We start from the raw sequence: 25,491 nt of genomic DNA, 5'->3' as shown, positions 1-25,491 counted from the left end.
ACACGCCTGCGGCCCAGTGGACGTGGGCTGAATGGGTGGGGCCAGCTTCTGCCCACCACCCTGCAGGGCCATAAACGGGGGCTCTAGGAACCTCCCTGGTTGGGGGCAGAGAGGTGGGGCCAGCAGCGTCCTCCCGGGCACCAGCTCACCCCTGCTCCACGGCCACCTCCTGCCTCCTCGGGCACAGGGGGAACAGTGAGGCCATCCCGAGCCCCGTGGATGAGGCGTGAGGACGGCCGGTGCAGACGCGGCTCGGAAGGGCCCAGGAACCGCAGCCTGGCGGGTCTTTGTGGCCACGGTGAGCCTCACTGTCTATGCAATGGGGACAGCATGGCGCTGACATCATGGGCAGTGTGAGGATTACAGGACGGGCACTCCGAGGTACCAGGCAGGTCCCGGGCCCCACTCTTTGTCTCAGCCCCAGCGGTCGAGGGTCCCTCCCACCGCACCTTGCCTCCCCGGCCTGCCCTGCTTTCGTGGGGCTGCCCCACATCCCACAAGGCCTCCCCTGCCTTTAGAAGTGTCTGGGAACCCACGAGGGGCAGGCACTGCCTGGGGGCTGCTGGAACGAGACCAGCAAACAGAACGGGCAGCAGCACCCAGCAAGGGAGTGTTGGCCCAGGGCAGGGTGTTTAGGGGTCTGCTTGCTGTGCCAGCTTAGCCTCCTGTATTGTTTTCCTGGGGCTGCTGTCACAGATCACCACAGATGGGGCCTAAAATCACATACATTTCTTCTCATAGCTGTGGCATCCAGACGCCCAAAGTGGATTTCACTGAGCTACTGCCGAGCTACGGGCAGGGCTGTGCGGCCTCCAGAGGACGCAGGGAGGGTCTGTCCTTCCCTCCCAGCTCCTGAGGGCTCCAGGCGTCCTTGGCCACATTGCTGCACCCTCTGTCTCCATCACACGAAGCTGTTTCCTCTTCTGTCTGCGTCAAATCTCCCTCCCCGTGCCTTTTACTTTTTTTTTTTGTGAGACAGGGTCTGACTCTGTTGCCCAGGCTATGGTGCGGTGGTGCGATCTCAGCTCACTGCAGCCTCAGCCTCCTAAAGTCAAGCGATTCTCCTGCCTCAGCCTCCCAAGTAACTGGGCTTACAAGTGCCCACCACCACACCAGGGTAATTTTTGTGTTTTTAGTAGAGATGGAGTTTCACCGTGTTGGCCAGGCTGGTCTCAAACTCCTGGGCTCAAGTGATTCTCCTGCCTCAGCCCCACAATGTTCTGGGATTACAGCTGTGACCCAGTGCGCCTGGCCCAATTCTCTCTCATAAGACACTTGTTTTTGTTTGTTTGTTTTGAGATGGAGTCTCGCTCTGTCACCCAGGCTGGAGTGCAGTAGCGCGATCTCAGCTCACTGCAACCTCTGCCTCCAGGGTTAAAGCGATTCTCCTGCCTCGGCCTCCTGAGTAGCTGGGGTTACAGGCGCCCACCACCACGCCCAGCTCATTTTTGAATTTTTTTTAGTAGAGATGAGGGTTCATCATGTTGGCCAGGCTGGTCTCGAACTCCTGACCTCGTGATCCACCTGCCTCGGCCTCCCACAGTGCTGGGATTACAGGCGTGAGCCACCGCAACTGGCCCACTTCTCTTTTATAAGACACTGGTGATTGCATTCAGGGTACACCTGGGTGCAAGGGCACCCTCTGTCTCAGGGCCCCTAACTTAATCATATCTGTAAAGTCCCTTGACCATGGAAAGTGACAGACTCGTGGGTTCCAGACATCAGAGCCTGATGCCTTTGGGATCTGTTATGTGTCCCACCACACCTGTCCTGCCCGATTAACAGATATAGACAGACCCAGTGTGTATTTGTTAACCTAATGCCATTTCTTCCAAAACGTGAATTCATTGCTGACATATAGAGACAGAAATCTGTACACCGGCACCTCATGTTGGAATTTTAGAAGATCTGGCATCTCTGGACCCGAGTCCCTGGGTGGCAGTAATCCGTGGGTCTGAGCCGCAGTCCCCACCACTCCCCGTTGCCCCAGACACACACGCCAACTGACAATCTATTCATCCTTCAACTTCCCTGTTTTCCTCAGGGTCCGTTGAGAGGAGGTGGCTGAGAAGCGGGCACAGGTCCCCTCACAGCCCAGACCACCCCCGCCTGCCCATCTGCTCACAAACGGAGTCAGCCCCCGAGGAAATCGCTTTCCCCACCACACTCCCAGACGGCCGTTTCCTCCCCTGTGATCGTCTTCCAAATTATCTCCTATAATTAGAAAAGTGCGTTCCCTCGGGTCATGGGAAAGGAACTTGAAATGATGATTCCATAAAAGCAGAATGACCATGGGCACTCGGCAGCCGTGGTCGGAAGTGAGCCATCTTTTCCAATTACCACAGTGATGATGAATGAGGGGGAGGAAGCCTTGTGTTCAGCCCTGAATCTCAAAAGGAAGCTGCTTTTCCTCTCACAAGTCAAATCACTGCCTCCAAAACCAAGTGGTGTCCCTGGCTCTGAGCAGGGACGAAGGCGTGGAGAATGTCCTGGGGAAAGTGGGTGCCCCATGGCACTCCGTCGGCAGCACCGGGGCAGTGGGGGGACCCAGAAAGGCCTGGAGATGCAGCTGTGTCCTCCAAGCCACCATGTCCGACCTGACTTTCCCTTAAGAACTTGTTGTCCACAGTCTGGACCCCCGCTCTGCCCACCCTCCTGGACCCCCACTCTGCCCACCCTCCTGGACCCCCACTCTGCCCACCCTCCTGGACCCCCGCTCTGCCCACCTTCCTGGACCTTGGCCCCCAGACCCCGGGAGGGTCACCCCAACAGGCCTCTGCACGGCTCCGGGACGCCCCTGAGTGGGCCGCCTCCTGGCTGGGGCCCTGCCTGGAGCCAGGCCGACTCCTCATCATCCCAGACAGCAGCTCCCATTGCTCTGCACTTGAGAGTCACCTGGGGATGGTTTAGATGTTCAGCGTCCAGGCCACGCCCCGGCAGTTACGTCAACTCCGTGGGGGAGGCGCAGGCAGGCGCCGGCGCCCTCAGACTCTCCAGGTGGTTCTGGTGTGGACGGGCTTCATCCGCTGACCCGGGGCGGCCGCTTCCAGTGCTGCCTGTGTGGGAGTCCCCTGGAGGCCTGGTTAGAACAAGCACCGGCACCCCGGGGGTTCTGACTCGGCGGGTTTGGGGAGGGTCTCAAGAATGTGTGGTCCCCACAGGCTCCCAGATGAGGTGGACGCTGCTGTCCTGAGGGTGGAAGCCACTGTCTTGAGTGTGGGCCCCGCCGTGAGTCCCCCTGTCCTGAGGGTGGGCCCCCCTGGCCCAGGTGCCACTGTGAGAGCCGCCGTCCTAAAGGCTGTGCTGCCAGCCCTGACTCAGCTCCTTCGGACCCAAGCCCCACCCAGGACTGCTGGTCCCCACCACCCAGTGCCGTGAGGAGCCAGGAGGAGAAACCCGAGGCCTGGCCCTCACATCGGCACCTGGGCCGCACCCTCCACCCCAGGGGCTCCCTGGCTCCCCTCTCAGGGCCCACTGAGCCCAAACACCCCCCCAAATTGAGCTCCAGGAGGCCTCCCAGGCAAGGCTGTGCCCAGGCGAGGATGTACCCAGGTGAGGGTGTGCCTGGGTGAGGGTGTGCCTGGGCGAGGGTGTGCCCGGGCGGAGGTGTGCCTGGGCGAGGGTGTCCCTGGGTGAGGGTGTGCCCAGGCGGAGGTGTGCCTGGGTGAGGGTGTGCCCGGGCGGAGGTGTGCCTGGGCGAGGATGTACCCAGGTGAGGGTGTGCCCGGGCGGAGGTGTGCCCGGGCGGAGGTGTGCCTGGGCGAGGGTGTGCCCGGGTGGAGGTGTGCCTGGGCGAGGGTGTGCCCGGGTGGAGGTGTGCCTGGGCGAGGGTGTGCCCGGGCGGAGGTGTGCCTGGGTGAGGGTGTGCCCGGGCGGAGGTGTGCCTGGGTGAGGGTGTGCCCGGGCGGAGGTGTGCCTGGGCGAGGGTGTCCCTGGGCGAGGGTGTGCCCGGGTGGAGGTGTGCCTGGGCGAGGATGTACCCAGGTGAGGGTGTGCCCGGGCGGAGGTGTGCCTGGGTGAGGGTGTGCCCGGGTGGAGGTGTGCCTGGGTGAGGGTGTGCCCGGGCGGAGGTGTGCCTGGGCGAGGGTGTCCCTGGGCGAGGGTGTGCCCGGGTGGAGGTGTGCCTGGGCGAGGATGTACCCAGGTGAGGGTGTGCCCGGGCGGAGGTGTGCCTGGGCGAGGTTGTGCCCGGGCGGAGGTGTGCCTGGGCGAGGGTGTGCCCGGGCGGAGGTGTGCCTGGGCGAGGGTGTGCCCGGGCGGAGGTGTGCCTGGGCGAGGGTGTGCCCGGGCGGAGGTGTGCCTGGGCGAGGGTGTGCCCGGGTGGAGGTGTGCCTGGGCGAGGATGTACCCAGGTGAGGGTGTGCCCGGGCGGAGGTGTGCCCGGGCGGAGGTGTGCCTGGGCGAGGGTGTGCCCGGGTGGAGGTGTGCCTGGGCGAGGGTGCTGCTTCTCATCTCTCCTCTGCTTCCGTTTTTGGTGGTGGATTCTGAGCAGCTGCCTCTCGTGTTAGACAAAGATGCCCAGGTGGCCTGTGCTGCTGAAGATGCCTGGGGTGGGGGCCTCTTTCCTGGTGATGAATCCACTCAGGGCGCTGGCCCAGCCTCGGGCGACCACTGCATCCCAGCAGTGGAGGGTCTGACAGGGACTGCTGGGTGAAGGCCACAGGGGTGGCAGCCACAGTGCGCATGGGGACGGCTGGTCCCGAAATACACAGGGAGGCTGTCCGGAGAGAGATGGACAGACAGAGGGTGGGAAACCGAGTCGTCGATGTCCACACACCATCTCACCCCCGGGCTGATCAGAACATCGGACTCTGCACAGGCCCCTGGGTTCCACCCTCGTCCCCCCATGGACGGTCACCGGAGTGGTTTATCTGCGTGGAAAGCCTGACCGCTGTGCCCACCCTCCTCTCTCCGCCTCAGCTCAAAGCTCCTCTGCGCTCCCACTTCCTGCAAAGCTCAAAGCAAGATCCCAGCCGGCACAGAAAGCTCTCACCCCGTCCCATCGTCCCCTTTCTGCCCCCACAGCCCTGACCCGCACACGCAGCCACTCGCAGGACACCTTCCTGCCCTCCTGGCCTTTCTCTCCCCTCAGACTCCTCCTCGTGGGGACCCTGCCCCTGCCTCTGGCCGCACCTGCGAGGAAGCGGCTGCCCTGGGCTGGCACCTGCTCACCTGTGTGCATGAGCTCTGGGGGGCAGGCAGGTGTGTGCTGCGTTCACCGGGGCCACCTGGGGCTCCCCGGCCCGGGCGGCTCGTGGGATTTAGCAGAATCTCCGTGAGTTTTGCTACTGGATGGAGGAATAAATGGCGCAGCTACAAATTGACATTTTATGTTTGCAGCCATCAAAAGTTATGTTTATGAAGAATTTTTAGTGACGTGGGAAAATACTCAAGACGCAGTGATAACAGCAGAATGCAGGCGGCAGACACCAGATATGTGGATGGAGCTGCGCCGAGGAGGTTCACGTGATCTTATAAAATAATATGGAGCGCGAAAATACTGATATTAGTTTTCCCTGCAGCATGAGACCCCAGGTGATCCTCTGTGTGCATGTGTGTGTGTGTGCGTGTGTGTGCATGTGTGCATGTGTGCATGTGTGCGTGTGTGTGTGTGTCCGTGTGTGTAGAATTTTCTACCGGAAGCATTTATGACTTTTCCAATCAGAAGTGATGCACTTTCTAATTAAAGTAGTGGAAGCATATATTGCTGGCAGTGAAACAAAACTAATCTAAACCTTCTGGAAAATGACTTGGCACCAAGGTTCGTGAAATTTCTCTATCTTTGACGCAGTGGTTCAATTTCTGAAATAAGCAATCCTAAATATGTAATTAATAAATAAGTGATAAACACGTGAGCTCTCGGGGTTGTCAGGCAGTCGTTTCTGTGGACTCTGCCGTCTGATGGATGTTTCCTGGTGGTTGGAAGGTCATTGCTATGACTGTAATTGAATTCTACCTGTGATGGCACAGAAGGCATCTGTGGCCATAACTTTATGTGGAGGCAAAAAGCAAAATGCAGACCCCTCCATCTTGAAGGTGGCACACGCATGTTCTGTGCGCCCTGGAGCCGCATCCAAATCACCTGCCCTGTCCAAAGTCACACAGGGCAGCGGCGAGGCTGCATTTGCCAGGGAGGGGTTGGCCTCCCCTCCGGCCACCGAGTGGGGCCCCAGGTCCCTCCTCTGAGGGCTAGTTCAATCTGAATGTGTCCACACGGCATGTTCCTTCGCCGTGGCCACCAGGTTCAATCTGAATGTGTCCACACGGCATGTTCCTTCCCCGTGGCCACCAGGTTCAATCTGAATGTGTCCACACGGCATGTTCCTTCCCCGTGGCCACCAGGCAGTCCTCGTGCGGTGCCGGTGGTGAATGTTCGCACAGCCATCCCAACCTCCAGGCAGAATTGGGAGGGGCAGGGGCCGGCAATGGGGCAGCCCCATGGATGGAGACCCTTTACGTGCCCTGGAGGAGAAGTGTCCAGCTGGCACCTTAGTCTGGCCCAGAAAATCCTGTGTGGTTCTCGTTGGACGGTTCCCGCGTGCCCACCGCAGCAGCACTTCCGTCTGTGAAGCAGGGCACACAGTGAAGCACAGCCGTGGTCCCCAAGGCCAGGCGGGCACCGTCACCTGCTTCCTTGGGAGAGGATGCCCTTCCTCTCCTGAAAGGGGTGTGACCATGGTTTAGTGGCTGTTTATTTAACACCTTTGCCTGACACGATACGGGGCGGTGCCTTTCTCGGTCCCCTGGGACACCCTCTTTGAGAGCTTTGCAGTTCAGAGCACTGTGGCGGAGTGTGGCTGGGGCTCACTGCCTCCTGGCCATGGGCCCAACCTTCAGCCTCGGTAGTCTCATCAGTTACAGGGGGGTGACAAAAGCACCTGGCTTGGAGGGAACCCTGGGGATTAAAGGAGGCAAAGCTCGTGCGACGCCTGCACGAGGAACACGGTCGGTGCTGTGCTGTGAATGCGCTGCCAGCTGCCCCCGCGTGGGAAGCTTCACCCCCACCATGGCATTGAGAGGGGTCTGCAGGGGCCCTGCCCTCTCCAAGGGGTTAATGCCCTTAATGTGAGAATGGGTTAGTTATGGGAGTGGCTTATCTCAGGAGTGGGTTGGTTATCTCAGGGGTGGGTTAGCTATGGTGGGAGCAGATTAGTTATCATGGGAGGGGGTTATCTCAGGAGTGGCTTGGTTAGCTCTGGAGTGCAATGGTTATCATGGGAGTGGGTTAGTTAACTTGGGAGTGGGTTACCTTGGGAATGAATTAGTTATCACAAGAATGGGTTGGCTATCGTGAGACTGGGTTAGTTATCTCAGGAGTGGGCTAGGTGTCTTGGGAATGGCTTGGTTATCTCAGGAGTGAGTTGGTTATCGTGGGAGGGAATTGGTTGTCTCGGGAATGAGTTGGTCACCTTGGGAGTCGGTTTTCTCAGAAGTGAGTTAGTTTTCTTGGGAGTGAGTTGGTTATTATGAGAGTGAGTCGCTTAGTGGAATTGGCCCGGTTGTCTCAGGAGTGAGTTGGTTATTGTAGGAGTGAGTCGGTTATCATGGGAGTGAGTTGGTTATCTTGGGAGTGGCTTGGTTATCCTGGGAGTGAGTGAGTTATCTCGAGTGAATTGGTTATGATGGAAGTGGCTGCAGAAGGGCCCTATGTACAGTCAGGGCTAGAAGGAGAAGGTGAGGGACCCCGTGTACAGTCGGAGCTGAGTCGAGAAGATGAGGGACCTCGTGTACAGTTGGAGCTGGAAGGAGAAGGTAGGGGATCCCGTGTACAGTCAGAGCTGGAAGGAGAAGGTAGGAGACCTCGTGTACAGTCGGAGCTGGAAGGAGAAGGTAGGAGACCTCGTGTACAGTCGGAGCTGGAAGGAGAAGGTAGGGGATCCCGTGTACAGTCGGAGCTGGAAGGAGAAGGTAGGAGACCTCGTGTACAGTCGGAGCTGGAAGGAGAAGGTAGGGGATCCCGTGTACAGTCGGAGCTGGAAGGAGAAGGTAGGAGACCTCGTGTACAGTCGGAGCTGGAAGGAGAAGGTAGGGGATCCCGTGTACAGTCGGAGCTGGAAGGAGAAGGTAGGAGACCTCGTGTACAGTCGGAGCTGGAAGGAGAAGGTAGGGGATCCCGTGTACAGTCGGAGCTGGAAGGAGAAGGTAGGAGACCTCGTGTATGGTCGGAGCTGGAAGGAGAAGGTAGGAGACCTCGTGTACAGTCGGAGCTGGAAGGAGAAGGTAGGGGATCCCGTGTACAGTCGGAGCTGGAAGGAGAAGGTAGGGGACCCCGTGTATAGTCGGAGCTGGAAGGAGAAGTGGAGCCTGACCCTGTTTGACCAAAGATCTTGCCCCTCTAAGCCTGTCTGTGAATGGCCATGGAAGACCACGAGCATCGATTTTGGGATTACAGATGAATTTTAGGGAGTAGGAACATTTGCAAACACAGAATCTGTGAATGATGTGGCCAACGGTACTTTGGTATTCTGGCAACCGCTATGGACACACTGGTGGGGCTGGTGGGACTGGGGGGCACAGGCTCTCCTGGGGCACCAGGTCTTCACCATTGACCTCCCCCCAGAGCTGTCCCTGGAGCAGGTGGGTCAGATGAACAAATGACTCTGACCAGAGTCAGCAAAGAGATGGGAGCCGCCTCCCCATGGCCCCCAGCCTGCGCCCCTGAGGCCCGGTGAGGCCCCTGACGGTGGAGGCTCCTCCATGAACAGCAGCCTGAGAACAGTGCTTCTCAAACCTGGCTGCGTCACCCGGGTCCTTGTTAAAACACAGCCCACCAGGCCCCTCCGGGAGTGTCTGATCCACAGGCGCACGTCAGGCAGGAGACTCAGGAGCTCTGGTGACCTCCAGGTGATGCTGAGGCTGAGGCTGGGGACCAACTCCGGCTCTGGCCTTGGAGCCAGGTCTCAGAGGCTTCAGGCATCCTGCTCAGGGTGGCAGCGGCCATGCAGCGCCAAGGTGCCAGCAGAGGCTGGGGTCAGGACTTCCAGCCGGGAGGGCAGGGCAGGAGCAGGCACAGGCCCAGGGCAGCCTCCGGGAGGGCAGGGCAGGAGCAGGCGCAGGCCCAGGGCAGCCTCCGGGAGGGCAGGGCAGGAGCAGGCGCAGGCCCAGGGCAGCCTCCGGGAGGGCAGGGCAGGAGCAGGCGCAGGCCCAGGGCAGCCTCTGGGAGGGCAGGTGCGGTCAGAGCTGCTTGGCTTTCCTGGTCACGTTCTTTGGAGCAGGAGGAATCCGTTAATAGCTCGGAAAAGTGAAAATCCCACGGACCTGATTTTGCCGGTGAGGAAGGTTGCCGTGGGTGCCTCGCGGCAGGATTTCTGGAGCTCTCATCTTCCCTGTCTGTTCTCTACAGCATGGCCTCATATCTTCTTTCACAAAGAATTCCTTCCAAAGAGGCAGGGTTGCTTGATCCCACCAGGAAACAAGGACAAATGATGAAGAAACTGGTAAAAGTGTGGAGACGCCCAGCCTGCGGCTGCAGGGCTCAGGACCAAATCCCTCTAAACCCACTGTGGGATGGAGCCGCCAGTGGTCCCTGTAGCTGCACTGGGGGTCACAGGGAGTGGCCGGTGCTGCCACAGCCCAGGGGCTGGAGATGGGGCCTCCAGCCTGGGAAGCCAGTAGGGCCTTCGGACGGGCATCTGGAGAGTTTGCTCTGCTCTTCCCCACCCCCAACACCCTGGCTTCACCGACAGCCCAGTGCCGGGCACCGTGCAGGCAGGGAAGGAGAGGCCCAGTACTGGCACTGGTGTCCCCCAGGCAGCTTCTCTCAGCAGCTATGGAATAGTGACAGCACTGACTCCACCAGCTGAGGAAGAAGATCGGATCCGAGGCAGCAAAGGCTCCTTTACCCCAGTGCACGCCCAGTGCAGGGCTCAGGGTCCCTGAGCTCCATGTCCACCATCCGCACAGTCCTGGGACAGGGACTCGACGGTGGCCCACCTGTGACCAAGGAGGACCCTCAGCCAGGAGAAATCAGGCAGCTCAGCGGGCAGCAGCGTCTGGACCAGGGGCTGCTTGGTTCTCTTAAGCCCAGGCGCAGCAGTGAGGGGAGGCATGGAGCCCCAGGGTGGAGGGAGGATGGGAATGGCAGCCTCTCTCTTCAAAACACTCAGTGGGAGGCCTGGCAACCCTCATTCCTCCGCAAGGAAGCTGTGAGCAGTGGCATGGCCAGGGTGTTCCCTAACCCCCGTGCAAGTGACGGGACCACAGCACGTAGGCCAGTGAAGGCCCAGCTCCTCCGCACCTTCTGGCCAATGAAGCAGATTCAGGCAAAGCTGGGGGCGTCTGCCAAGCCCCCTTAGCTGTGTAACGTGACACTCGCTGGTTCCAGGGATTCGGATGTGGACAGCTTTTGGGCTGCTGCCAACCACATGGAGTAAAACAAGTTTGCCATTCGTGCAAGGCAGGGCGGCTGGAGGACAACAGCATCCTTTGGGATTAAATAGATGATAACAAAGCCAGTTCAAGGGACAGGCTAACTGGCAACACGACAAGAGATCAAGCTGATGAGATGAAAACCAAGAGAATGAAAATGGAGAATGAAGCCTCTGGAGGCAGGAGATAAACCGGGAGAGGAAAGGTTCACTTAACAGAAGTTACAGAAGAGAAAACAGGGATGGCAGATGGGAATGCAGTCACATCATTAACAGAACAAACTTCCTGGAGCTGAACGTCGACATGAGTGTGGATTGCCAAGTGTGACTGTAAAGTGTGGATTGCCAAGTGTGACTGTGATTCGCTTCAAGATATGCCCTGACCAAATCTAGGATCCCAACAACAACAACAAAAATCAGTGTCCAGAGACAGGCAGAAACAAAATGCCTGTCTGAAGAAGAAAGAGGGTCCTGCCGACCTCAGAACACTCGCAGGCAGCACTGGGCGCTGCATGAGGTGAAAAAACCGTCGAGCCTGGAGTTCTATACCCAGCACAATTATCAAGCCAGCATGAGGAGCAACGAAAGAGACTTCCAGACATTTGAGGGCTCAGCAAGTTTACTTTCCACACAGCCCTTCTTCAGACTTCTTTAGAGACATACTTCAGTGGGATGAGAGGACCTCCAGGACCTGAGCAGACGTGGGATCCACAGGGCGATGGAGCCCACCCAGGCTTAGAGTGAAGAGGGCCCGGGGGTGGCCGCTGGGCAAACAATTGATGCAAAGGGGCCTGGGAGTGAGAAGGCCATGAGGCGAGGGCACTGAGGGCCGGCCCTGTAGTCGGGAACATCTCTGGGAAGATGGGGCTGTGCTCCCCGGTCACATCGCCAGGAGGCCTGAGCTCACATGGCAGCAGAGCACGGCTGTCGGGAGGAGCTGCTCCATGCCACGTTGCGTGGGTTCAAACATGGTTCTGATGCTGACCAGCCCTGTGACCCTGTGTGTGTGGCCTGACCTCTCTGAGCCTCAGTTTCCTCATCTGCAAAATGGGGTGAAATACAGAGCCTATGTCCCAGGGGTGTTGTGGAGAATGACATGTTAATGTGTATGAAGGGCGCTTGCTCAGTAGATATTATTATTATTATTATCTTTTTGTCTTCTCCAAAAGGGCATGTGAAAAGTCAAGATCCAAACCTAAAACAAGTCAAAATATGCATAATTCTGAGAAATTGATAGTGTAACAGGAAAATCAATGATACTGTCTTGACCTTTGAAAGTTCTTCATTAAGCAGCACAGGTTTAGTGGGTGATAGAATATTTCCGTCATAGTGTCCATGCCGTGCTGGCGCCATGGTGGATTGTAACTACGTAATCCTGATGTGGGCATGTCAATTTACTGCTTTTTTTCTTTCTTTCTTTCTTTTTTTGAGATGGAGCCTCACTCGCTCTGTCGCCCAGGCTGGAGTGCAGTGGCGCGATCTCAGCTCACTGCAACCTCTGCCTCCTGGGTCCAAGCGATTCTCCTGCCTCAGCCTCCCGTGTAGCTGGGATTACAAGTGCGTGCGCACCACCACACCTGGCTAATTTTTATATTTCTAGTAGAGATGGGGTCTTGTCATGTTGGTCAGGCTGGTCTCCAACTCCTGACCTCAAGTGTTCTGCCCGCCCCGGCCTCCCAAAGTACTGGGATTGCAGGTGAGAGCCACCACGCCTGGCCTGCCCACCCCGGCCTCCCAAAGTGCTGGGATCACAGGTGTGAGCCACGGCACCTGGCCTGCCCACCCTGGCCTCTCAAAGTGCTGGGATCACAGGTGTGAGCCACGGCACCCGGCCTGCCCACCCTGGCCTCTCAAAGTGCTGGGATCACAGGTGTGAGCCACGGCACCCGGCCTGCCCACCCTGGCCTCTCAAAGTGCTGGGATCACAGGTGTGAGCCACGGCACCCGGCCTGCCCACCCTGGCCTCTCAAAGTGCTGGGATCACAGGTGTGAGCCACGGCACCCGGCCTGCCCACCCTGGCCTCCCAAAGTGCTGGGATCACAGGTGTGAGCCACGGCACCCGGCCTGCCCACCCTGGCCTCCCAAAGTGCTGGGATCACAGGTGTGAGCCACCACGCCCGGCCTGCTTTGCATTTCAGAACCACCCCGTCGTCAAGTCCTGCGAACACTCACTCACGGTGATAGAGCCGAGGGTGGGTGTCACAGATGCCTTTAGGGGTGTAAAAGTAGCGGCACAGCTGAGCGGCAGGTGGATCAGGGCGCCCATTTCTCATCTGATGAGGCAGGGAGTCTGGAGATGCTGGCTAGAGTCAGAGCTTCCAGAAATAGAGGCTTACGTATTCCTTTTGAAGCCACCAAGGTAACCACAGGATCACTAAAAATAATAGCTAAGAAAAATCGAGGGAAGGAGGGGGGCAGGGGAAGAAGGTGGGGTGAAAACGGGCTCAGCCCCTCATTTTTCATGCCAAGAAGTCAGGGGACCTCGTCTCAGGCTGACGAGGCGAGACCTGGATCTGCAGCAGACACAGTGAAAAGGACTCAAACCAGAAAAAGGCATCTCCTCTGAAGTGTGGCGCTTGGAGAGGAGACAGAGCACACAGTCGTCAACTCTCCGTTTCGTGATTTTCTGGATTGTTTGAATTTTTTAACTCGTGCATATTTTATTTTACAAGTGAAAAAGTAAAGCCCCAACGCCGGGCATTGGGCAGCCGTCCGGAACCACACTCAGCCACCCTCCTGCCAGGTGTCAAGCCCCAATGCCAGGCATCAGGCAGCCGTCCGGAACCACGCTCAGCCACCCTCCTGCCAGGTGTCAAGCCCCAATGCCAGGCATCGGGCAGCCGTCCGGAACCACACTCAGCCACACTTCTGCCAGGTGTAAAGCCCCAACGCTGGGCATCGGGCAGCCGTCCGGAACCACACTCAGCCACCCTCCTGCCAGGTGTCAAGCCCCAAGGCTGGGCATCAGGCAGCCGTCCAGAACCACACTCAGCCACCCTCCTGCCAGGTATAAAGCCCCAATGCTGGGCATCAGGCAACCGTCCAGAACCATGCTCAGCCACCCTCCTGCCAGGTGTCAAGCCCCAGTGCCAGGCATTGGGCAGCCGTCCGGAACCACGCTCAGCCACCCTCTGGCCAAGCGGCCAATCCCCACCTGAGGCCTGAGCCCTGGGAATGATGAGGTCTCTCTCGAGGTAGAAGCTGCTGTGCCTGCCTCTGGGAGACCTCCAATTCCAGACTTTCCAAAGTGAACAATGCAAGTGCAGTATTGATATTTTTAAATAGCATGATTACGTATTTATCGCACAGTATTAACAAAGGGAAGTGATTTGTGTCGTTTTTCAATTGTACGTCCAATCTGTAGCCTTCAGTCCTACATAAATAAGAACACTTTGTTTATCCATTTAAAATAGAATATTCCAGAAAGTCCAGAGGTTCCAGGAGGCTCAAAGCCTCGGCTCTGCGGAGGGGAGAAACCCACTCACTGCCCTGCTGCGGGGGGAGGGTCACGGACTGGAGTCTCCCCAGGGCATCGGTCCCTGCCCGGAGCAGGAATCCTACAGAGACCCCGCCGGGCCCCAGGAGCTGGTGCCACAAGAGAAGGGCCCCTCCCATGCGGGCAGCTGTGGGACGTCAGCATCGGGTATTTCCCAAGTTTGTGTTTCCACCGGCCCTCCTCCGAGGACCAGAGACCTCTCTGTGCAAGCTGACAAAAGGCAGCCCAGCCCCAGGGGTCCATGCCGCCTCTTCCTGGGCACCTGCCTCCCAAATCCACGATGCCCCAGAGACTCCCAGCTCAGAGACAGCCAACGGTGCCATCTATGGGGGCAGATACCCCTCTCACCCCCGTCCCCGTGGGATGAGCATCCCCAAGGCACGTCCACTTGCCCAGCACAACTGAGCACCTAGAACTTTCCCTGGCCCGGCCCCCTTGGGCACCCGCGCCACACACCCTGACAAAGCCGTGGAGCCTCCCCATCAGCCCAGAGGTTCCACCGGCCCCTTTCCAGTCGACGCTGCCCCAGCCCGGGGTCCCCGTCCCTCCCCGATGGCTGTGGGATGGGATTGGGATTCCGTCTGTTCTTGAACCTCACGCCGGTGGCCACACGGGATGAGGTCTCCTGTGTCGATTCTTTGACTTGGCGTCACGTGTGTGAGCCGCGTCTTGGCTGCTGCCTGTGTCGACGGCTCGGTTCTTCCTACCCCAGAGTAGCAGCGTGCATGCGGATATGTGTCCAGCTCAGGGCTGGTGGGGTTGGTGGCAGTGGCGTGGCGTTTAAAACACCTGATCTTCTTAGAGTCGTTGCAGTTTTTGAGTTAATATTTTTAGCATCAGTAGGTCTGACCGTCAGAGCAGTTTCGGGTTGATAGAGACTGAGCGGAGTTCCCGCATCCTCCACCCTCCAGGCACAGTGCCCGGGCGTGAACGTGCGTGAGTGTGACTGTGTATCGAGCCGACGCCGCCCGATGCAGGCGGCTCACCCAGGGCCGTGGCTCACAGGGGCTCACTCAGTGTCACACCTGCTGTGGGTTTGGACAATTGCGTAAGAACAAGTATTGGCCAGTGCAGTGACTCACGCCTGCAATCCCAGCACTTTGGGAGGCCTAGGTAGGTGGATCGCTTGAAGTCATGGGTTCAAGACCAGCCTGACCACCACAGTGAAACCGTCTCCACTAAAAATACAAAAATTTGCCGGTTTTGGTGGTGTGCCCAGCTACTCAGGAGGCTGAGGTGGGAGGATCGCTTGAGCCTGGGAGTTCCAGGCTGCCCGGCTGCAGTGAGCTGAGATAGTGCCACTGCACTGCAGTCTGAGTGACAGAGCAAGACCCTGAATCAAAAAATACATAGTAACAAATTCCACCATTACAGCATCACACAGAGTCCACCGCCTTCAGAGCCCCATGCACCACCCATTCATCCCTCCCTCCTCTGCCCAGCACCGCCCTTCCCTCTGCACTTTCTGGAATGTCCCAAGCTGGCAGCCTCCCATCTGCAGAGTTTGCTGGGCTTGCACCAGGGGCGGGGGAAGTGGCCGTCGGGGAGAGGGGTGGGAGGGGAGTCTCCTGGGTACAGATGCAGCGTGTCCTGGGCCTGCCTGACCTCCTTCTCTTCCTTGCCCCCAGGCCTCGCCAAGCCCATCGGCCTGGTGGAGGGGCCAGGAGGCCTGGGCCAGGGCGGCTTGGCGGCCACCCTGCGTGATGACGGCCAGGAGGCGGAAGGCAAGTATGAGGAGTACGGCTACAACGCTCAGCTCAGTGACCGCATCTCCCTGGATCGGAGCATCCCCGACTACCGGCCCAGAAAGTGAGTGAATGAGCTGCCCCCCCATGCTGGCTGGAGAAGTGAGCCGCCCCCACTCCGGGCCAGGGAAGTGAGTGCCCCCACCCCGAGCCGGCCGGGGAAGTGAGTGGACCCCCACTCCGGGCCAGGGAAGTGAGTGCCCCCACCCCGCGCCGGCCGGGGAAGTGAGCCGCCCCCACTCCGGGCCAGGGAAGTGAGTGCCCCCACCCCGCGCCAGCCGGGGAAGTGAGTGCCCCCACTCCGGGCCAGGGAAGTGAGTGCCCCCACCCCGCGCCAGCCGGGGAAGTGAGTGGCCCCCCACTCCGGGCCAGGGAAGTGAGTGCCCCCACCCCGCGCCAGCCGGGGAAGTGAGTGGACCCCCACTCCGGGCCAGGGAAGTGAGTGCCCCCACCCCGCGCCAGCCGGGGAAGTGAGTGGACCCCCACTCCGGGCCAGGGAAGTGAGTGCCCCCACCCCGCGCCAGCCGGGGAAGTGAGTGGCCCCCCACTCCGGGCCAGGGAAGTGAGTGCCCCCACCCCGAGCCGGCCGGGGAAGTGAGTGCCCCCCCGAGCCAGCTGGGGAAGTGAGTGGTCTCCCGAGCTGTGGGCTCCTGGGAGAAAGGCGCAAAGGTCTGCTGTGGGAAAGTGGAGCGGTCAGGAGTCCCGGCCCGTGGGGCCCTCCTGCCTCCTCCGTCTTCCCTGTCTCTCCTCCTGTCTCTCCCTCTCTCCTTCTCTCAATCTCTCTGTATCTTCTGTCTTTCTCTCTCTCTCTCTCTGTGTCTCTCCCCCTCCCCCACTTTTGGCTGCGGGCGTCCTTCCCAGGGCCTACCCCAGGCTTGGGGCACCCCTGCCGTAGCTGCATCTGGGGACCGCGGAAGCCGGGCTGAGGCATCATGGCTCATGCAGCACAGGCACCCTGTGTCAGGCCCTGCCAGCCCTGGTCCCAGCTGCTGTGGCCTCTCACTGCTGAGCTGGGTGTCGCTTGTGTCTGAAGCGAAGGGCATTCCCGTTCCATCCGTGGCCTGCGCACCTCCCATCCTGTCGCCCCCCAAGCTGCAAGAGTGGGTGAATCAGGAGCCAGGCCCTGGAGGCTACGGCTTTGCCTCAGTGCCACTCGGGATGGAGCCTGGTCTCTGACCCTCACACCTGCCCTGAGGGAGCAGCCACGACAAGGCAGGATTTGCCAGCCCCTTCTGCGCCTCTGTCCACAGAGCCCAGCCCATGACAGGATGCTCCCTGGGAGGGCCCCTGGTGGCATCGTCCTACAGAAGCCGGGCGCTCAGGGCTGCCCAGCAGGGCCGCGTTGTCACCGTGGGGTGGTGGCAGGTGGCCTCAGCCATACTTGCCTCCTCCTGGAGCTGCCAGAGGGAGAGCAGGTGGGAGGGCAGCCCCCTCTGCAGCTCCTGGTGTGGTCAGCCTGCCCCACCCACCAGGGGACCCTGACACCAGGATTCTTGGGCCAGGAGCTCATTTGAGATGGGGATGGGGAGGCTGGCAGGGAAGAGAAGGGGGGAGGAAAGGCGTGTCTCAGCCCCATTCCATTCCTTGTGACTCAGGCAGTGGTTCCCAGGGTGTTCACTCAGCTGCTCTGGGGTTCCCCGCGTGTGGACGGAGGGACGTGAGATGGCCAGACAGGCCTGCGGTGTCTGGGGGTGCAGGGAGCACCCCGGGCCACGTAGAGGTGGCTGTGGGAAGCTGGAGCTCCCTGTTCTAGCCAGGTGGGGCCCACTTCACACCTTTCCCACAAACACGCCCTGGGAACCGATTCTAGGTGTGATGAGTCTTCCTTAGACAGCAGAGCGGTGCAGGTGAGGCGGGCCCAGCTCCCGAGGCTCTGATTCCTCCTGGAGGGGTCTCCATGAGTCGTTTAGACAAACAGGGCTGAGGCCTGGGCACGGAGGCTTCCGCACCTGAACCACATCCAGAGTGTGACATTATTTTATTTTCATTCCACTTATTTTCATGGTTACCATGATTTAACACAAGCGATGCCAGCTTTCCATTTGCAGCGGTGAAATGAAGATTCCTTTTCAAATAAAAAATGCATTTAGTTTTAAAATAGGCCAATTTAAAGAAACATGCTCCGTAAGTAAGAACACAGTGGTGTTTTCATGTGGTGCCAGCTACAGACTTGGGGCTGGAATGACTTCGGTTTGGAAAGTGGCTGGTGCACGTCGGCTGACCTGTGCACTGAGTGTGCACGGTGTGTGCGTGTGCATGTGTGTGCGCATGTGTGTGTGTGCACGCGTGTGCGTGTGTGCACGTGTGCAGGCATGTATGTGCGTGTGTACATGTGTGCACATGTGGGTGTGTGTGTGGGGGGTTTGAAGGCTCCTGTGTGTCCTAAATTTGGGGGTGAACTCTGCTGTCAGGGCTAGCCTCACTGCTGGAGCGAGCACCGTTCTTGGCTATGAGCCTTTAGGCAGCTGTTGTGCGGCAGGAAACCCCGTCTGCCAAGATAAAGTCTGGCAGGAGTGGCCAGTCCCAGCTTCGTTCTTATGTCATAGAAGACGACATCGGAGTGAACCTTGAAAGAACTGGCATTTGCTCTGTACCCTCACTGATAGAAACCCAGTTTACAGATATTCTGGTTTGAAGGCACACAGCTATCTGCCTCCTGAATTAGAGAATGTGAATTTTATATAGATATTTACACATGTATTTATATCCCATTTCTTTCCCCAAAAAAGTGAGGAGGCTTTGACACCAGTGAAACACACACCCCACGCCCAGCCCGCCCCTGCACTTGTGGCCGAGAAGCTCGAACGCGAAGGCCTCCTGGCCCCTCGCCTGCCCCTCGCAGGCCCTGCCCACGGTCTCTCCAGCTCCGCACCCAACCTGGAGCTTCCCCAGTGCCTGCAGAATAGATCACAGGGAATTATTCACCTGCAACGGCCCTCACAGCGTACCACTTAGAAAGCAGACCCCGGTGGACGCCGGGTCTTATCCATCTTCCCAGGGACCACTTTCCAAAAAGGAGCTTGGGTGGAGAGACCCAAACCCAGCGCGGCTCAGCGAGTATGGCTGGGAAGCATCTCCACGGTGCCCGGCCTTTCCCTGGGGTCATTGAAGAACTGCTGGCTGCAAGGGGCTGGCTGCAGACCATGCACTGTTCCCTTAATTCCTGCAGCGAGCTTAGAGGCAGAGCCTGTTATTGTCCCATTTTATACATGGGGAAACTGAGGCAAGAAAGGTTAAATCTCCTTATTGAGATCCCACAGAGAGTAGGTGGTGGCAGAGCGGGGACATGGAGTCTAGAGATTTTACAGAAAGAGTGGAAACCCCAGTCATTCTGAGGGACCAGACGGGGGTGCAGGCTGAAAGCTGAGCCCGGGAGGGGCTGGGGGGCCGCCCTGAGGGGTCTCTTCCCCGGGGTCTCGTCTCCCTCTGGGGCGGGCTCTGTCCCACTCCTTCCTCTGCTGGCTCAGGAGTTGGGGGGCTCCGCCTCCTTTCCACAGCTGCTGCCTGCCGGCCTCCTCCCGACTCTGGGCTGGGGGCACAGCCTGCCTCCCTCTCCAGCCCTTTGGGGAGGACGTAGGCCCCCTTCCCCTAACCGCTCTCGGAAGCTTCCATGCAGACCCCTTCCGGACACTTTGCTTCACAGACACAGACAGGGCAGCTCACAAGGTTCTGTTTTCACCCAGAGTCTCCATGCTGCCAGGCCGCAGGCGTCCTCGGGATGCCTGTGGGGCACATCTGTCTCCAGGGCCTCCTGTGAGTGCCTCCTGTCCTTCAGGCATCTCCTCACCTTGGAGAAGACACATTGGTGTCCCTCATCCTCCAAAAAGAAACCCCTTACTGCTGGCCATCCGGATGGGTCAGTCAATAAGACATAAAATCCAATTAAAAATGGCTCAACCCAAAAAGGGACTCTGTTGACTCAGGCAACTGAAAGGTGGGGCTTCAGGTATGGCTTGATCTAGGGGATAGTCCACCCCTGACTGCTCTCGGGTTAGATGTACCTTGACTCCCTTAGGATCCTCGCAGGAAATTGATGGTGCCCTCACGTGGACATGGGCAGAATCCAGGAGACCCGGTGGACACTGGGCATCCAGGAAGTGGATCCAGGAGACCCGGTGGACACTGGGCATGCAGGCAGTGACCACGGTGAATCCAGGAGACTCGGCGGACACTGGGCATCCAGGAAGTGGATCCAGGAGACCCGGCAGACACTGGGCATCCAGGCAGTGACCACAGTCAATCCAGGACACCCGGTGGACACTGGGCATCCAGGAATTTGATCCAGGAAGTGACCGCACTGGAATGTTCTTCTCTCTATGGCCTGAAGGGACAGGGGCGAGAATCACAGGTGCCCAGCCAAGAGTTGGAGCTGCAGAGAGAGGACAGGGGGTAGGGACAGTAACTCTGGAGAGAAGAAACCACTGCCAAGACGGTGGGGAGGGGATCTGGGATGCCCCTCATTCCTTCCACCCTTCAGGCTCTGGGGCTGCCTCCCAAGACTGAACCCAACAGAAGCCCGAGGGCGGAGGAGCCTGGCAGGAAGCCCACAGCGGTCGCACAGGGGACAGCATGGGGCTGAGCTGAGCAGAGCCTGGGCTCGGGGAGGGGAGATCCCAGGGAGGAACTGGCCCGCGCCGTCCTCAGGCTCCAGGTGTGGCAGCTGCAGCCACCGTCCCCACTGAGGACTCTGGACCGTCCCAGCAACCATGCAAGCGACAGTCTCGGGCGACTTTCATTGGCCCATAGTGGGTCACGTGCTTGTCTGGGACCCAATCACAGCCAACAGCCTGGGGAATGGCGTTCACTGATTGGTCAAGCCTTGTTACCCGTTCCCTGTGGGAAACGAGACTAAATCCGCATTGGAGGGGGCTGGGGAGCGGGGCCGCCCCGGCGGAAACCGGGGTTACTGGGGAGCACAGAGACCCCGCAGCCCCTGCCGTCCCACACGCGGCCCTCTGCGGTGACAGTCACCGTGCCCTGGTCTGATGGCAGCCACTGGAGGCTGAGTCCTGTTGGGACGGGCTGGGTGACGGGGTAGAGGCCTCCCCGGGGGCCCAGCGTCCACACCAGGGGCTAGTGGCATTTTCTGTGGTGCCTAGGGGCAGAGTTGGACCTTCAGGGACACCGAACCCGCTCTAGAAGTGACTTCGGGCACCGAGCTTGCATGTCCCTGGCCTCCCGTGGCCTCAGCTGCAGGGCCGACAGCTCCAGGCTCCCCAAGCACGAGGAGCGGCCCTGCCTGCCCGGGCCCGAGCGGCGTGTGCCCTGGGAACACCCTTTGGTGTGGGCAGCAGTCAGGTCTTCTGTCCCGGGTTGGAAGAGCGAGCAGAGAAGGGACGCTCAAGTGAGCCCTCCCGATTCCCCTAAACCAGCGTCTGGAGACACGTCCAGATGGCGGGCCCGGCCCCAGGGAGGGCAGCTCCGCCTCCACTTCCTCTGGGCTTTCTCCACCGCCCTGAGTCACTGGCCTGCAGGTGTTGGGGACAGCGGGGCCCGGGTCTGGCATGGTTTCTCTGGCTGTGTCAGCACCGGCTCCCGGGGAGGCTGCCTGGCTCAGACCCTCCCGGGCGGGGGCTGTGGGTGTAGATGGCACCATCGGGTTAGAGGCCTCGTGTTCCAGCCTGCTGTGCTATTTTTAAGTCCTCAAATAACTTGTATGTTGGATGCCTAATTATTTTATTTTTGGTATTTTTTTAAACTCAGAAGTCTGGATTATCCACACCTTGAGACACACCCAGAGAGCACGACGCGGCGTCCCCGCTGTGGTAGGAAGGAGGTTTAAACAGGGTCTTGTGAGGCGGCGCTCTCGCCGTGGTAGGAAGAGTGTGACGTGGCACTCGCGGCGCCCCGCTGCAGTAGGAAGGAGCTTTAAACAGGGTCTTGTGAGGTGGCACCCATGCTGTGGTAGGAAGAGCGTCACGCGGTGCTTACGCTGTGGTAGGAGGAGTGTGACGCCGTGTTCAAGCTGTGGTAGGAAGGAGGTTTAAATAGGGTCTCATCACACAGCGCTCACACTGTGGTAGGAAGGGTGTGACCCGGTGCTCATGCTGTGGTAGAAAGGAGGTTTAAACAGGGTCTTGCCGGAGCCCCCCCACCCCCGGTAAAACCCTGGATGACTTTAACCCCCACTCCCAGCCCCCAGGGGCCTCGGGGAGCCCAACAGCCTGGCCCCTGCCTACTGTCCCCAGGGCTTCTCCAGAGCCCGCAGGGGCCAGAGGGTGGGGTTAGAATGGGGAGAAGGAGTTTAGAAAAACCAGAGAGGGTGTGGGGGTGAGGGGAAGGGGGCCGGGGTGGACAGAGGGCCTCAGAGCTGCTGGCCGTGGTCAGGGCGCCACTGAGCGGGTGGCTTATAAACAACACATGGAGTTTCTCACCGTTCTCGAGGCCAGAAGTCCAAGGTCAGGGTGCCGGTGGGGTGGGGCCTGGCACAGGGTCTCTGTCAGGTTGTCGGCAGCTGTCCCCTTGTATCCTCCTGGGGTGAAATGGGCGAGGCAGCTCGGGACTCCCTTGAATATGGCATGAATCCCATTTCCCGATCACGAGGCTCCACCCCACAACCTTGTCACTCCCAAAGGTCCCGCCTCCTGATAGTGTCACTGGTTAGAGGGTCACAGCTTCAACATGTGACCGTGGGAGGGACACAGATGTGCAGACCACAGAGCTAGGGCCTCTGAGGACCGCCTTGGCCGGGACGCTCAGGAAGCCTGGGTGTGAGTGAAGCCTCGGCTGGGACGTGCAGGGAATCTGGGTGTGAGTGAGGCCTCGTGTGAGGGGCTCCCCTGAGTGCACATCCCAGGCCCTGAGTCCAGCAGAACCTGAAGCTCCTCCCGAGGCCCTGCCATTGTGTGAACCAAAGCATGTCTGCCTCCCCAGGCTGACCTGGATTTCTGTGACTGCCACTGTTGGATGCTGACTGAGAGGCAGGGCCTCAGCTTCAGAAGAGAGGCTCAGAGCCATGCTCGGGGCAGGGGCTCCCCAGCCCCTGGAGAAGTGTCTCCCCAGCCGGAGTCCCGGCTGCAGCTCAGGCGCCAGGCTGCAGTCACACCTGCTCAGCGACTCCCTCGCCAGGCTGCCTCATGCCTGGGCAGCGACTCCCTCGTGGCTGACGTCCTGGGACTCAGCACACTTTGTCTAGAAAGGGCCAGATGTCGACATTTGAGGCTTCTGGGCCCCACAGTCTCCGTGGGGATAGCTGTTGAGGGATAGTTATCAGTTTCCCCAACCCTGTTGTTGTGGCAGAAGGGTGGCCATGGTCAGTCCCATGTGAGCGGGCATGGCTGGGAGCCGGGCCCCTGCATCCATGGCAACAGATGGTGGCAGGACTTGGCCCCTGGGCCGCCGTGCACTGGCTCCTGTTATACGGTGTGCGTTTTCCCAGAATCTCACTTCTTCACAGAGCCCATTGTGGCAGATGGTATTTTCCAAGGATGGATGGAAACACGCCTTCCAGAACCTCGTTCCTGCCCTTGAAACCCGTGGGATTCTCCACCCATCAAGACAGGACATCCAGGGTGATGCTACGTGCCTTCAGGGCGGCTGTGGGAAGGTGAGTTGCTTCTAGCCCAGTGCTGGTAGCAGAGCCGGGGCTGCAGGGGAGTCCTTAGCAGTCCTGGAACCGCCGGGCTGTGAGGCAGCCCACACGCCTCACACGGGGAGTCGACGTGGACGGACCCTGGGCAGCACGAAGAGAGGCGTCCAGCCAGTGCCAGCGCTCCAGCTGCAACCCAGAATCCCCCAGCAGGTCTGCCTCAGTGCCAACCCTGGCAACCGTGGCAGAAGGTCACACGACAGTCCGGTCACTGCATGAAGCCACACGCTGGAGGCCGGCTATGCAACAAGGACAGGGACATGGGCGAGGAATGGCTCAGACTGGACGTGGCATTGCGGTGACACACGGGCATGTGATGTTAGCAGGTGTCTGTGGGAGTCTTCCATCCCCTGCAGGCAGCCACGAAGCTGCATCTTGTCCCACATGGGTGGCTGTGCCTGGCTATTGCAGGCCTCAGAAGAGTCCATGGATGATTAAAGAAGTAAACAAAAGCAAGCTCAGCCGGGCCCACTCAAAACTCAGACTTGGATTTCCTGCATGGCTTTAACCCCTCAGACGCCAACTATCTCGGCAGAAACTGCACTGCTGATTGGTTTGGTTTGGTGGGTCTAGTCGTCGGAAACACACATAGAACGTAGGAGTGTGTGCATGCCTGTACGTGTGCATGTGTGTCTGCGTGTACATGTGTGCATGTATCCATGTGTGTGCCCACAGGTGTGTGTGTGTGCACGTGTGTGATGTGTACATGTGTGTGTCCGCAGATGTGTGTGCATGAGTGCGTATGTGGACATGTGTGCACGTGTGTGATGTGTGTGCGTGTGTATGTACATGTGTGCATGTATCCGTGTGTGTGCCCACAGGGGTGTGTGTGTGCACGTGTGTGATGCGTACATGTGTGTGTCCGCAGATGTGTGTGCATGCGTGCATATGTGGACATGTGTGCACGTGTGTGATGTGTGTGCATATGTGCGTGTGTGTGTGTTCTGGCTCCAACAGGTGATTCCATCCGCTTTCAAACCAACTCCTCACCACTTTCTCCATGAGCTGCGTTACTGATTTTCTTTGTCGGGCAGTAGATGCTTTTCTAATTAGGCAGTGGCTTTAATTATGCCTCAAAGCACGTAACACAGGTCCTGAGTATTAAGACTGGCCCATGGGATAATGAAAGGAAGACTGGCAAATCCAAATTAAGCAGAATCATAAAAATGAATGACTTTATCCGAGAAGCCGTCCTACATCCCAGCACAGTAACATACCCCTGCTCTGTGTGTGTGGAATCTTCATGCATATTAATCGTGTAAGCCTGAGCAGCCTGGACGTCAGCTCTAATCGGTGCATATTTAGTGGATGGCACTTTGAGGAGCTGGGAGCAGGTACCTCAGCCCAGTCCGGCTTCCTGACGAAGGTGCTCTCTCTAAAGCCTCCTGTGTTTCGGGTCTGTGATGAGAAGTGGGGAACGTGGACATTGAGGATGGGAGAAGCCAGGCACCATTGTGGAGACGTGCGGCGAGCCGTGTGGCTTTTCCGAGGGGCAGCTACCAGGTTTTGTTTCTCATCAAAGGGCGGGAGCTGCAGCCGGTTCCCCAACTGACATCTTCCCGTTTCACGCATGCCTGGCTCCGTCCAGGCCTGGGGTCTGTGCCCTGGGAAGGAAATGTCTCAGGGGGAGTGGGACCCTCGGGTGAGCTCAAGGGGGACCCACTCCCACTGGGTGGTCTTTGCCTTTGAAGTAGCTCTGTGGGCCTCTATGGGCACAACTTCAAGCCAGTCTTGTCCTTGGTTCATGGAAGCCAAACCAGAAAGCTGAGGTTCCTGCCCTGTGGCTTCCTGCTGCAGTGTGGATTCCCTGGGACCTGTGGGGCAGAGCCTGCTCGATGCCGGGCAGCCCTGGACTCTCTAAGCAGGAAGAGCCTTCTCAGGCCTGGGATCCAGCTCCCCCCTCTCCCACACACACACCTGGGCACACGCACATGCACACACAGCATCTCACCCACAGACGCAGCACACACCTGAAGACAGACGGACCTCAGATGGACACTGGCAGCCCAGCCGAGGCGCTCGTATCACCCACGGCTCCTGTTCACAAGGCGAAGGGCACGTGCCGATCACAGGCAAGCGCTTCCACACAGACCTGAATACTGTGGGTTTCTTTTGCACGAAATCCACCTGTGCTGGAGCAGGACTCCTTCAACAGCAAGTGACAGAAAATCCATCTCAAATTGGCTCAAGCTAGACAGAGAGGCAGTGGGGAGAGAGACGGAGGAAGGGAGGGAAGTGTCCCTGCAATGACGAGGCCTGAGGAAGTCCTGGCGTTGGCCAGTAGGATTCATGGC

The 25,491-nt window shown here is 59.0% G+C and overlaps 1 protein-coding gene and 1 long non-coding RNA gene across 13 annotated transcripts in view; one reads left to right on the top strand and one right to left on the bottom strand.

Annotated features, from left to right (window-relative positions):
• GALNT9 (polypeptide N-acetylgalactosaminyltransferase 9) overlaps window positions 1-25,491 on the top strand; it is a 122,788-nt gene that overhangs the window by 20,165 nt on the left and 77,132 nt on the right. For 8 of the 10 annotated variants that reach the window (XR_012419796.1, XR_012419794.1, XR_012419795.1 and 5 more), the window contains exon 2: window positions 15,493-15,673. Coding sequence is in view for 4 of the 10 variants with exons in the window: in XM_005572668.4 (XP_005572725.3) it covers window positions 15,493-15,673 (181 nt within the window). In the remaining 6 variants the exon portion in view is untranslated. Of the gene's footprint in view, window positions 1-15,492; window positions 15,674-21,622; window positions 23,156-25,491 lie in introns of those variants that run through there. The other 2 variants (XM_074005948.1, XM_065525102.1) reach the window with 2 other exon arrangements.
• LOC135966366 (uncharacterized) lies at window positions 17,572-22,094 on the bottom strand. Of its 3 annotated transcripts, XR_012419799.1 has the most exons (4): window positions 21,984-22,094; window positions 21,344-21,574; window positions 19,611-19,978; window positions 17,572-18,504 (listed from the first exon to the last, which is right to left on the bottom strand). It is a non-coding gene; the product is annotated as an uncharacterized lncRNA (long non-coding RNA). The 3 variants fall into 3 exon arrangements; XR_010579681.2 differs by having other exon boundaries at window positions 19,611-21,574; XR_012419798.1 differs by having other exon boundaries at window positions 17,572-19,978; window positions 21,332-21,574.

The sequence above is a fragment of the Macaca fascicularis genome, chromosome 11 (assembly GCF_037993035.2).
Source record: "Macaca fascicularis isolate 582-1 chromosome 11, T2T-MFA8v1.1".
Classification (NCBI taxonomy): Eukaryota; Metazoa; Chordata; class Mammalia; order Primates; family Cercopithecidae; genus Macaca; species Macaca fascicularis.
This window is presented reverse-complemented; position numbering and strand designations above follow the sequence as displayed.